General features: G+C 43.5%; 1 protein-coding gene across 8 annotated transcripts in view; it reads left to right on the top strand.

Annotated features, from left to right (window-relative positions):
* Positions 1-12,398, top strand: part of SHANK3 (SH3 and multiple ankyrin repeat domains 3) — a 708,141-nt gene that overhangs the window by 162,083 nt on the left and 533,660 nt on the right. For 7 of the 8 annotated variants that reach the window (XR_012898753.1, XR_012898754.1, XM_075914851.1 and 4 more), the window contains one exon: positions 5,744-5,947. Coding sequence is in view for 5 of the 8 variants with exons in the window: in XM_075914851.1 (XP_075770966.1) it covers positions 5,744-5,947 (204 nt within the window). In the remaining 3 variants the exon portion in view is untranslated. Of the gene's footprint in view, positions 1-5,743; positions 5,948-12,398 lie in introns of those variants that run through there. The other variant, XM_075914857.1, reaches the window with a different exon arrangement.

The following is a 12,398-nucleotide window of genomic DNA, read 5'->3' as shown; positions in this document are numbered from 1 at the left end:
TGCCACCAAAGTCACGACCAGGAATCCTAGACATCCATTAGCCATGGAAAAATATGGAATTCACATTTTTACAGAGAACCTTTAGGTATCACATTTTGTGAAAAAATAAAACCATACAGTTGAAACATTTTATCTGAGCCTCCATTATCCATCTCTCTGTTTTAACCAAATCACTACCACTTGGGGCTGACAATGGCAGAGATTGGGTTGTGAGTCCCATACTGCTGGAGGTTCAGTTAATATGAATCAGAGAATCATAGAACTGGAAGGACCTGGAGAGATTATCAAGTCCAGTCCCCTGCATCCATGGCAAGCCCAAATACCATCTAAACCAGTGGTCCCCAACGCGGTGCTCGCAGGCGCCATGGCGCCCGCCGGGGCATTTGTGTGCGCCCGCCGACAACCTGAGCCGGCCCCGCCCCGGCGCGCGGCACACTGGAGGCGCCGGCCCCAGGCATGCGACACGCACTGGCGCCTGGAGTGCGGCGCTCGGGCGGCCCCAGCCCCGGGGCACAGCCCCAGGACGTGCGGCCCCGCCCCTCGGGTGCCCGGCGCGTGAGTGGCCCCGCCCCATGGCGCCTGGGAGCCTCTATAGGTTGGGGACCACTGATTTAAACCATCCCTGACAGATGTTTGTCCAACCTGCTCTTAGAAATGATGAAGAATTTCCAATGATGAAGATTAAACAACCTCCCTATGCAAATTATTCCAGTGTGTAGCCACTCTGACAGTTAAGCTTTTCCTAATGTCCAATCTAAACCTCCCTTGCTGCAATTTAAACCCATTTCTTCTTGTCCTATCATCAGAGGTTAGGGAGAGTAAATTTTTCCCTCCTCCTTCTAACAACTTCTTAGATACTTGAAAACTGTTATCATGTCCCCCCTCAGTCTTTTCTTTTCCCTCGTGGGATGTGTTTTCTAGACCTTTAATCATTTTAGATGTCCTTTTCTGGACTTTTTTCAATTTGTCCCCATCTTTCCTGAAATGTAGTGCCCAGCACAGTACACAGTACTCCAGATGAGGCCTAATCAGTGCAGAGTAGAGCAGAAAAATTACTTCTTATGTTTTGCTTACAACACTCCTGTTATTACATACTGGAATGATGTTTGCTTTTTTTGCAACAGTGTCACACTGTTGACTCATATTTAACTTGTGGTCTTCTGTGACCCTAGCTCTCTAGCTACGGTACTCCTTCCTAGACAGTCATTTCCCATTTTGAATGTATGCAACTGACTTTTCCTTCCTAAGTGGAGTCCTTTGCATTTGTCCTTATTGACTTTCATCCTATTTATCTCAGACCATTTCACCAGTTTGTCCAGATCATTTTGAATTATGACCCTGTCCTCCAAAGCACTTGCAACGCTTTCCAGCTTGATATCATCTGCAAACTTAATAATAATGGTACTCTCTTTGTCATTATTTAAACCATTGATGAAAATGTTGAACAGAACTGGTCCCTGAGCTGATCCCTGTGGAACTTGTCTTGTTATACCCTTCCAGTATGACTGTGAAACATTGATAACTACTCTCTGTGAATGATTATTTAACTAGTTATACACCCATCTTGTAGTAGTTCCACCTAGTTTGTTAATGAGATGGTCAGAAGAACATAAGAATACTGGGTCAGCTGAATCAGTCCATCTAGCTGTCAGCCGACGGTCAGGGCAGTGAGTCCCTTATGACCGGCTGAAGTTCTTTTAAATTGTGCTTGGTTCTGTTACAGCAACTGAAGGAGTCAGGTTAAAGCTTAAACAGTTACTATTTATTGTTACAGGGTAAACTTAGTTGTTAAATGCTACTACTGTGTTACAGATAACACAAACACTACAAAGGACAGGACAGAAATTACACTAATAAGTCACTTACAGGTACCATGAAACCCTTTGGTTCTCTGAGCTCTTATTAAATGCATGCAAAATAGACACATAGCAGGTATATAGTCTCACCCCTGCGTTCCAGACTTGGCGTGGCCAGCGTCTTTCTCTCAATCCCTCGGGAAGAAGTAGGGCGAGGTTGGGCGTCCCACAGACCTCGGGAGACAATCAATACCTGCCAGCAGGTATAGATGATTGGAGCTCAAATGGGGTGGGCTGCTGAACCTCTTTTATACCCCTTGGGTCATGTAGGCTTCTTCCTGGGCTCAAGTGGCCAATTAGGAAAAATGGCTTTGAATGCCAAGTTTCCCACGAAGGGTGCAAAGCATAATTCACACCTGGGAAAATGCAGACAATGGGCACTTCTGGTATGTGATGGGCGAAGATTCCTCTCCTGGGACAGTGCAGGCGTGTCAATTACTGGTACTAGCCATCAGGGCAACGGGAGGCCCCGGGTCGTCAGCTAGCCCATTTACTGTCTGGTTTCTGTTTATGGTAGAGTCAGGGACAGGCAGCAAACCTGTGTTCCCAGGGCATCAAAGGCTGACTGCCTTTCTCTTGCTCTCTGGGGGGGGAAAAACAAGATGGGGTTTTGTGTCTGGCTACACTAGCCCAGTATCTTGTCTTCTGACAGTGGCCAATGCCAGATGCCCCAGAGGGAATGAACAGAACAGGGAATCATCAAGTGATCTCTCCCCTGTCACCTGTTCCCAGCTTCTGACAAACAGAAACTAGGTACACCATTCCTGCTAATCCTGTCTAATAGACATTAGTAGACCTATCCTCCATGAATTTATCTAACTCTTTTTTGACCCTTGTTAAAGTCCTGGCCTTCACAATATCCTCTGGCAAGGAGTTCCACAGGTTGACTGTACATTGGGTGTCCCACACAAGACTATATCAAATGCCTCACTATGGTTTAGATATACCACATCTACCACTTCCCACTTATCCACAAGGTTTATTAGCCTATAAAAGAAAGTGATCTAGTTGGTTTGACATTTTTTGTTCTTTACAAATCCATGTTGTTACTTTTCACCTAATTATCTTCTATGTTTGAAGAAGGATTCCTGAAGTATTTGCTTCGTTATCTTTCCTGGTATAGAAGTTAAGCTGACTGGTCTGTAATTCCTTGGGTTGTCCTTATTTCCCTTTTTATAGATGGGCACTAGATTTGCCCTTTTCCGGTCTTCTGTAATCTCTCCTGATTTCTATGACTTCAAAAATAATCGCTAATGGCTCAGATACCTCCTCTGCCAGCTCTTTGAGCAATATAGGCAGGCCTGCCAACAGGGGAGGCAAATGGGGCAACTATCCCACAGCCCAGTGATTCAAAAGGACCTGGGGTTCCCAACCATCTTAGCTGTGTGGCAGCTGGAGCCCCAGGCAGCACATTCCAGGTGGCATTGAAGAGCTGGCGGAGTTTGGCTAGTTCTATTCTTGACCCTTCTACCTGAGGTCTTGCCCCTTCTGTGAATGTGGAGCTGCCCATCCCCCATCTTGCCCAGGGGACTGACAGTTCTGTCTGTGCCTGTGATTCTAGGATGCATTCATCAGGCCTTGGTGACTTGAAGACGTCTGACTTGTCCAAGTAATTTCTAACTTGTTCTTTCCCTATTTTAGCATCCGAACCTACCCCATTTTTGCTGGCATTCACTATGTTAGGGGCCAGTCACTCCCAATCTTCTTGATAAAATCTGAAACAAAAAAGTCGTTAAGCACCTCTGCCATTTTCACATTTTTTGTTCTTGGTTTTCCTTCTCCATTGAGTAATTGGCCAACCTTGTTCTTGGGGTCTTCCTCTTGCTTTTAATATATTTGTAGAATGCTTTCTTGTTACTCTTTATTTTTCTAGTTAAACTGAGCTCATTTTGTGTCTTTGCCTTTCTAAGTTTGCTCTTATATGTTTGTGTTATATGTGTATATTCATCCTTTGTAATTTGACCTAGTTTCACCTTTTTTGTAGAACTCCTTTTTGATTTTTAGATCACTCAAGATCTCCTGGTTAAGCCAGATAAAAGATACTCAGATGGTTAGTTCTGCTATACATCAATAAAACACTGTGTTCAATTGATATGTATTGTGGCTAGAGAAAGTAAAATTGAGTGTTTCATTTTAATTGTGAAAAAGCACAGATTTTTTTTTTAATTGGAGAATTTGGGTTTTATCACAGAAAAGTAGGATCCCTAATCATGACTTATCCCCTTCCTATTCTGTTGCTAGCTTGACTTACATTTTTTAGCAGGCTCTTTTGATTCTACAGCAGTCCAGAGCAACCTACTGGAAATGGTGTGGTAGCTTCAGAGAAAAATTAAAATGGAGCTTCTTCTTTAGGTGGTTATAGACATGTGTTTCACCTGGGTGTTTGTGCCACTGAGAGCTCAGGACTTTCCTCCTGCAGCAGTATCCTCTGGGGTCGTACACACATCCTACGCCTCCTTGTGGCCTCTTCAAAGGATGTAACTAAGAGCAGTTGTGCCTAAGGATGTTAAAGACTAGTTGACTAGTCGACTATTTGATAAGCATTTGCTTATCGGATATTTTTTTGACTAGTCGACTAGTTGATAGGCACTTCCATATTCCTCCCTTGAAATGTACAAAAGCTCCCCCAGGGGACTCTTCTGCATTTTAAAGAAGGCAGCCCAGAGTCAGTGGGACCTCCTGCTGGCCCCGGGCTGTACCGGAGTTCTGCATTCCTCCTTTGAAATATACAAGAGCCCCAGTGGGCCCAGTGGGGGCTCTTGTACATGTCAAAGGAGGAATGCGGAAGTGCCTGTCGACTAGATGACTAGTCAATTAACTGCATTTTAACATCCTTACTCATGCCCCTCCCTCTCTCAGTTCCTTCTTGCTGCCAGTGGCCTAACTCTCAGCTCCCCATGCATTTTTGTCTTCACAGTGTATTTTCTGTGTCACAGCTACATGATGAGTTTTTGTGGTGTAAATAATTAGTGCAAGGGAAGCCAGGGTGGAAGGACAGAAGGCTCAGTTTGAGGCTTATGTTTTTAAATCATCTCGTAGTTTGCATTTCAATTTTGTGACTATTCCTTTTAATTTCCATTGAACAAGCCTTTCAATTTTTGTGTAGTTCCACTTTGTTAAATGCTGCAGTGGTGGATTTCTTTGGTATTTTCTTCCCTCCAAGGATGTTCAGTGTAGTTATGTTATGGTCACTGTTACTGAGCAGTTCAGCTGTATTCACCTCTTGGGCTAGATTCTGTGCCCAATGTAAGACTAAACAAAGAATTGACTCTTCCATTGTGGTTCCAGGACTAGCTGTTCCAAGAAGCAGTCAGAGATGGTGTCTAGACATTTTATGTTGAGCTCTGCCTCCTTTGCAAGGCTTCTCTTCCCAATAGTTAAAGACCTTCCTGGGTTCCTTCATTGGCCCTAATTGAGCTTTCAGGCCCCAGCCTTGCAAAATAATTTGTCTCTGTTTATATGTGTGAGCTCTTCCAACTTCTGGATATCCAGTAGAGCCTCTTCACCCTTCCATAGGCATATATAAGCTGAATAATGGAGAAAACATCCTGCAGTGAATTGTATGGTATTGGGCCATTGAAAGCTCTCCTAGACATCCCATTACTCAAGACCTGTATTTCCAAACAGGATAAAATCATGTAGATTAGACTGTAGGGAATGATCCTGCTCTGGCACCACAGGAGACAGGTGAGATGGAACTTAATGGATCTGATTCTCTCTCATGTCAGAAGATCAGAACATCTGTTGCCACTTGGCCACTGACATGGAAAAGATTGTAGATATCCTGTTCTAAGCTTGTTCCACAGTCTCACCGCTGTGGTTATGAAATTACAGAAATGCTGGATTCCCATCCTCTAATCACAATCACAATCTCTTTCTCTCCATAGAAATGTCTGCGACTAAATCCTGATGTTCCTATCTGGGTCTCCAAACAGCGCATTCTTTGCACCTTGAACCACAGCCTGAAGGATGTTCTGAACTATGGGCTCTTCCAGCCAGCCTTCAATGGCAGAGCTGGAAAGTTCCTGGATGAGGAGCGACTTCTGAGGGAATATCCTCTGAATCCAGACACTCCTGTGCCCTACCTGGAGGTATTGACTTGTCTTTTTCTCTGATTTGTTTGGCCTGCATCACTGTTGTATCTGAGTTTCTTTGCTGGTGGGAGTGAGAACATGATCAGACCATAACAGTTTGGGGGTGGGTTGTTTGTTTGCTTGTGTGAAAGAAGAAGTTACAGTGGGAAATTTGTGACATAGACATGAGCTTTACATTTAATACTCAATGTGCTGATCCTCCTGGTCATTGTTTGTCTTTGCTGGCAATGGGTGCCACAATGTTGGTTCTGCTCATATCAAACTTCTCTGCCCTTTGATCAACCGCTTCATTGCGGTGGAATGCAGCTGTTGTGGAAAGCCAAAGTCACAGTGGAAGAGGGAGTTTGTCAGGTAGCTAGGGACTATCCCACAGAGAACTGGGAATATCAGGACAAAGACCTTGAATTCTAGGTTGTATGCAATGTGTATTCATTGCAGAGACTGGAGTAGCAAAGTGGGATGCTTAGGTAACAAGTGGCAGACCCTGTTTGCGTGCCCTTTGTGTAATAAGTGCTGGATGTAAATATTATGTACATCTTCAGAACACCCCCCTTTCTGGCACTTGTTTTAACTCTGCTGCTGCACAGGTCAGAATTCTGTCACTTCAAGACTTTTCAGAAAGCATTATACAGTTAACTCTGACAGGCTGTTACATACATAATCCTGAACATAAGTTTTAATAACAATCCCCTGCCACCTTCAGCAAGAAAGGACAACAAAACTTCTTAGAAAAAATTTTATGCACAGAGGAACATTGTAAGCAGTATTTGGAATGCTTAATAGCTTTTACATAGAAGCTATTAGGTGGTAAATCACCAGCCTTCCTTAGTCTCAGAAGGGCAGCTGAGTTAGTCTGTAACTAAAAAACCTTACAAAACAACAATGGTCCTGTAGCACCTTAAATACGTAGATAGTATCATGCGCTGTTGTGGGCACAAATCAATTCTTCAGCTGACAGATATGGAGCAAGAGGCACAGAGGTTCAAATATAAAGCAGAGAAGAGGGGTGAGGGAAAGGGGGAAATGTTCAATTGAAATGTCCGTGCTAAGTGAGGCTAACAGAGTGGGCTGGAAGTGCCCAGCGCTTAGCTTGTGATGTCATTTGGGTGTTGAATATCCCAGCCCCTCTAGTTTGTGTGTTTGTTCAAGCCATAAGAGAGAGTGTCAAACTTGCACATGAAGGCCAGTTCCGCAGGCTCATTCTCCAGCTGATTCCTGGAATGACTTTGTAAGAGGACAGCCATCTTTACATCCATTGGTGAATGCCCGGGGAAGCTTCAATGCTCCCTAGCAGGTTTCTGTGTGTTACCATGTCAGACATCTGATTTGTGTCCACTAATGGATGTAAAGGTGGCTGTCCTTTTAGAAAGTCATTTCAGGAATCAGCTGGAGAACGAGCCTGCGGAACTGGCCTTCATGTGCAAATCTGACACTATCTCTTATGGCTTGAACAAACACACAAACTGGAGGGGCCGTTATATTCAGCACCAAAATGACATAAAAGCTAAGTGCCAGGCACTTACAGCCCACTCTGTTGGCCTCATTTAGCAGATCTTCCTTAGACAGAGTTTTACCACTTAGCTGCTATTAAAATATTCCAACATAACTAGTATACTTCAGCGCACACACAGAACCATATCGGCTCTGGCCTTCTTCCTGAGAGAATTTCTCAGTGTTTGTTGAATGCGTATATATGTAGTATGCATAACCTGGATTCTTCAGAATTGGAGCAGAGGAGTTATTTTCCAAACACTTCAGAGCCTTATCAATAAACAAAAGTTTGGGATTCTAAAAGGGAGCAGCTTTTCAGTCCCTGGGTTAAAAGCTGACTTTGTTTACTCAGTTTCCGGTGAGATCAGAAATCTATTGGTGGTAGCCAAAGTTATACAGGTATTGGGATCAGCATGTAAAATATCCTGGTTTTCCCCAAAAGCTCAGCTGGGTCACGTAAAGATTTACAAACCCTGAGATTGCTGAGGTCTGCCCCTGTTCTTTCTTTAGCCGAGAAAAATCCCACTTTCTTTTTATCATAGAATCCTAGAACACTAGAACTGGAAGGAACCTTGAGAGGTCATTGAGTCCAGTCCCCTGCCCTCACAGCAGGACCAAGCACCATCTAGATCATCCCTGACAGGTGTCTGTCTAACCTGTTCTTAAATATCTCCAGTGATGGAGATTCTACAACCTCCTTAGACAATTTATTCCAGTGTTTAACCACTCTGACTGGCAGGAAGTTTTTCCTGATGTCTAACCTAAACCTCCCTTGCTGCAGTTTAAATCCATTGCTTCTTGTCCTATCCTCAGAGGCCCAGGAGAATAATTTTTCTCCCTCCTCCCTGTGACACCCTTTTAGATACCTGAAAACCACTATCATGTCCTTTCTCAGTCTTGTCCTTTCCAAACTAAACAAGCCCAATTCCTTCAGCCTTGCCTAATAGCTTTATGTTTCTTGACCTTTAATCATTCTTGTTGCTCTTCTCTGGACCTTCTTCAATTTCTCCACATCTTTCTTGAAATATGGCGCCCAGAACTGGACACAATACTCCAATTGAGGCCTAATCAGTGCAGAGTAGAGTGGAAGAATGACGTCTCGTGTCTTGCTCACAACACTCCTGTTAATGCATCCCATAATCATGTTTCCTTTTTTTGCAACAGTGTCACACTGTTGACTCATGTTTAACTTGCTGACCACTATGACTCCTAAATCCCTTTCTGTAGTACTCTTTCCTAGATAGTCACTTCCCATTCTGTATGTGTGTAATGGATTATTCCTTCCTAAGTGGAGCACTTTGCACTTGTCCTTATTAAACTTCATCCTGTTTACCTCAGACCATTTCTTTAGTTTGTCCAGATCATTTTGAATTTTGACCCTATCCTCCAAAGCAGTTGCAACCCCACCCAGCTTGATATCATCTGCAAACTTAATAAGCCTACGCTCTATGCCAATATCTAAATGGTTGATGAAGATATTGAACAGAACCGGTCCCAAAACAGTCCCCTGCGGAAGCCCACTTGTTATGCCCTTCCAGTGTGACAGTTAATAACTACTCTCTGAGAGTAGACATGCTTGTGACGAAGTGGGTCTTTGCCCACGAAAGCTTATGCTCCTACACTTCAGTTAGTCTATAAGGTGCCACAGGACTCCTCGTCGCTTTTGCAGATTCAGACTAACACGGCTACCCCTCTGATACTATCTCTGAGAGTAGTTATCTATCTAGTTATGTGCCCACCTTATAGGAGCCGTGTCTGTCTATGGATCCCACTGCCGCTTACACAGGATTATGCAATGTTTTCATAGAATCATAGAATCCTGGGACTGGAAGGGACCTCAGGAGTCATCGAGTCCAATTCCCTGTCCAAAGCATCCCAGGCAGGGCTTTGTCAGGCTGGGACATACACACCTCAAATGGGCATTTCACCAGCAATGTCAAGAAGGGGTCACACGTGCACCCTGTAGACTCCTCTCACCCTTCTTTCCTAAGAGCAGAAAGGGCAGAATGACTCCAACTGCGACTTTGAGCACACGGTGGCAGACTCAGAACAACCTCTCTCTTCCATGAGTTAGTTTGAAGGTACAAAGTTTTTGTGGTTACTGCAGTTATTAGTTTGTTTCACAGTATTTCATTTTGAACCAGCTGGCAAAAAATATTGTATGTAGCTATAACATAGTAGTTTGGCTACCTCAAGGCTGAACCCATATCTCCACATTTCAAGACTTGTCCTTCCAGTTGGAGAGGCAATTCCCCTTAATGACTGACACATTGCTTAGGAGAGAGTCATATTCCCCAAGGGTATCTCCTCCCTGGGAAATCTTTTTGTCCTCTTCTTTGTCTCCTATTTGCAATAGAAACCCTTCCCCCAGCCTGCCTCAATTCTCGGTGGGCCAATCCAAGGACATAGAAAAGCAAAGGACTGGTCTTGCTATTTTTCATACAGAGGTCATGTTTCTCAGCCTCCCCTTGCTCCTTGGGTGCCTCCTTCTTGGCCTGGTGGATCATGTCTGTAGAGGTTGCAGATCTGGCCATTTTTCCATATTTGTTTTATTTTCAGGGACAATTTCCACTACCTGCACCAAGGTCCAGAGACAAAACTGAACCTGAGCCTGTGAGCTCATCTCTCTCACTCATCTGCAAGGGAAACATTCAGGAAAAGCAGCAGCAAATTAATGAAGAAAACAATACAGAGCTATCAGAAAGATCCACCTGCACCTCCTTTTTTATCATTTTCATCAGATGCCTCCTTATGTCCCTGCTACCATAGGTGACTTTAACTCATTCCAGGAGTTGCTTAAGAGGATGGCTGGAACCTTCTCTGTTTCTCTGGAGATGGCACAAGAAAAGGCATATAAACTATTTCCAATTTTACAGCCTACATCCCAGAGTATAGTGGTATTGCTAATCTAGGAGGGAATTTTAGATCTTTCTATTCCAGCTTCAGTCTCTGCCACATCCAAGCATGTGAACTGGAGACATGAAATTCCATCAAATGGGTTTGAATTTACGTTTTTTACTTGCCTTTATCCTTAGTAGTAACTGCACTAATAGAAGGATCCAAGCAATCCGTGAATTATAAGATGGAGAATAAAGAACCAAAAACACTGAATCTTTGGAGGAGAAAAATCTACTCCTTAGCTAGCCTCCAGGTCAGGATACGCCATGTTGGCTGATAGGATTTATCTACTGTGGAATTACACCAGAGAGCTGTAAAAAAGTTGTTCAGCTCCGCTTGTATAGAGGGTCAGTTAGGCTGCATCTAGATTGCAGGCTTCTTTTGGAAGAAGCTTTTCCAGAAGAGATCTTTTGAAAAAACTTCTTCCAAAAGATCACATCCACACTGCCAAAGCTTTTTGGAAAGATAGCATCCTCATTGAATGGATACTATCTCACATTTAAACTGTGATTACTATGGACAGAGTGGCCACCAGAGTACCTGTGCTTTTTCCTCTTTCCTCTTCTGAAAGAACTCCCTCTTCCCCGTCCACACGCACCTTTTTCCAAAAGAGCTCTTTTGGAAAAAGCCTTCTTCCTCGTAGAAAGAGGATTACCAATGCTGGAAAAACCCCTCTGTTCTTTCAATTTTTTTTCAAAAGAATGCGATTGCAGTGTGGACATAATTGAAGTTTTTTCAGAAAAATTTACGTTTTTCAGAAAAAACTCTGTGGTGTAGCCATACCCTCAATTACCAGGACTTTCCCACAAGTTGTTTCTATGACGTAGACAGAGGTGTGAGATCATTGGTAACAACTGAGTGAGGTCAATGGAGTGACAATGAGAAAAGCTTCATGGTTCTTTGCATGTTTCAGATGTGCATTCCACTCAGGTGTGCATGTGCCCAGTGCACCAAAGCTGGGGAGCTTTGCCCAGCAGTACCCCTTAAGATGGCAATCCTGTCCTTTACCCCCTGTAGCTCCTTGTGTAGCTCTGTCCCAGTCCTTCTCACTTCCCTCTTACCCGAGATCTTAGAGCTTCCTTAGGGTTCTACTGCACAATTACTGGTGGCGATAGTGAGATGGTCAGAGAGCTTTTGTAAATAGTTAATTAATAGTACCTGTGCAGTTAGTTCAGTAGATAGTAACTGCTTACTATATTAACTGGTGCTATGCCATTGTCAGGTTTTAAGCATTCTCCTTTATGTGGGATGGATCTTCTGAGAATGAGAATTCCTCAAGTGGACATGTTAACCTTCAACAGGAAACAGAAGTGTCACATTTTCTATACCCAAGGGAGAAAAGCCTGTGATCCATAGCAAATGTTTTTATGGTTCCCTGCTCAAATCACCTAATATACGCTTTTTTGTCTTGCATTTTCATTCTGAGTATGTTGTAGAAAGAGAGACAGAACAATGTTTGAATCATTCCAGTAGGTCTGGCCTGATCTCACCAAGTCTGGGACTCAGCTCTACTGCTTCTGTCCAAAGAGTGATTCAGTAGTCTGCCTAGCCAGATGGACCGAATCTCTCAGCATTCTGGCCTAATTCTTCACCCATGCCCTGTTTGCATAGCGTGGATGCCATCAGTAGAAGAGTAACTGTTCATTAGAAATTCAAGATCTCTTGTTACAGAGTGAAAACTATTTACTAGGAGAACCTATGTGGCCAAATGGAAATGTTCTTCTCTCTCATCATTCTCACACGGCTATGTTCCATGACAAGTTTCTATACTTACGATTCTAGAATGTTTTGGAAGCAATCAGCGTTGCCCATTAATTCAGGCAAGGTTCATGTTACAGCAATTTTGGCCTTCTGTCCACCACTACGGGAGCCTTAGTGTTTTCACATCATATGGATCATGATGTATAAAGGGTCTTATAAGGAACCTATAAGGAAAATAGCTGGCCCATGGGAATTGAACATGATGCTCTTGTGCCTTATGGTTCTTTTATGTGAACCATTGTCATCTTTCTTATCACCTCATTGAAAAACCACAATCATTTTAGCACGCAGAATGAGA

This window comes from Pelodiscus sinensis, unplaced genomic scaffold, assembly GCF_049634645.1.
Source record: "Pelodiscus sinensis isolate JC-2024 unplaced genomic scaffold, ASM4963464v1 ctg61, whole genome shotgun sequence".
Classification (NCBI taxonomy): Eukaryota; Metazoa; Chordata; order Testudines; family Trionychidae; genus Pelodiscus; species Pelodiscus sinensis.
This window is presented reverse-complemented; position numbering and strand designations above follow the sequence as displayed.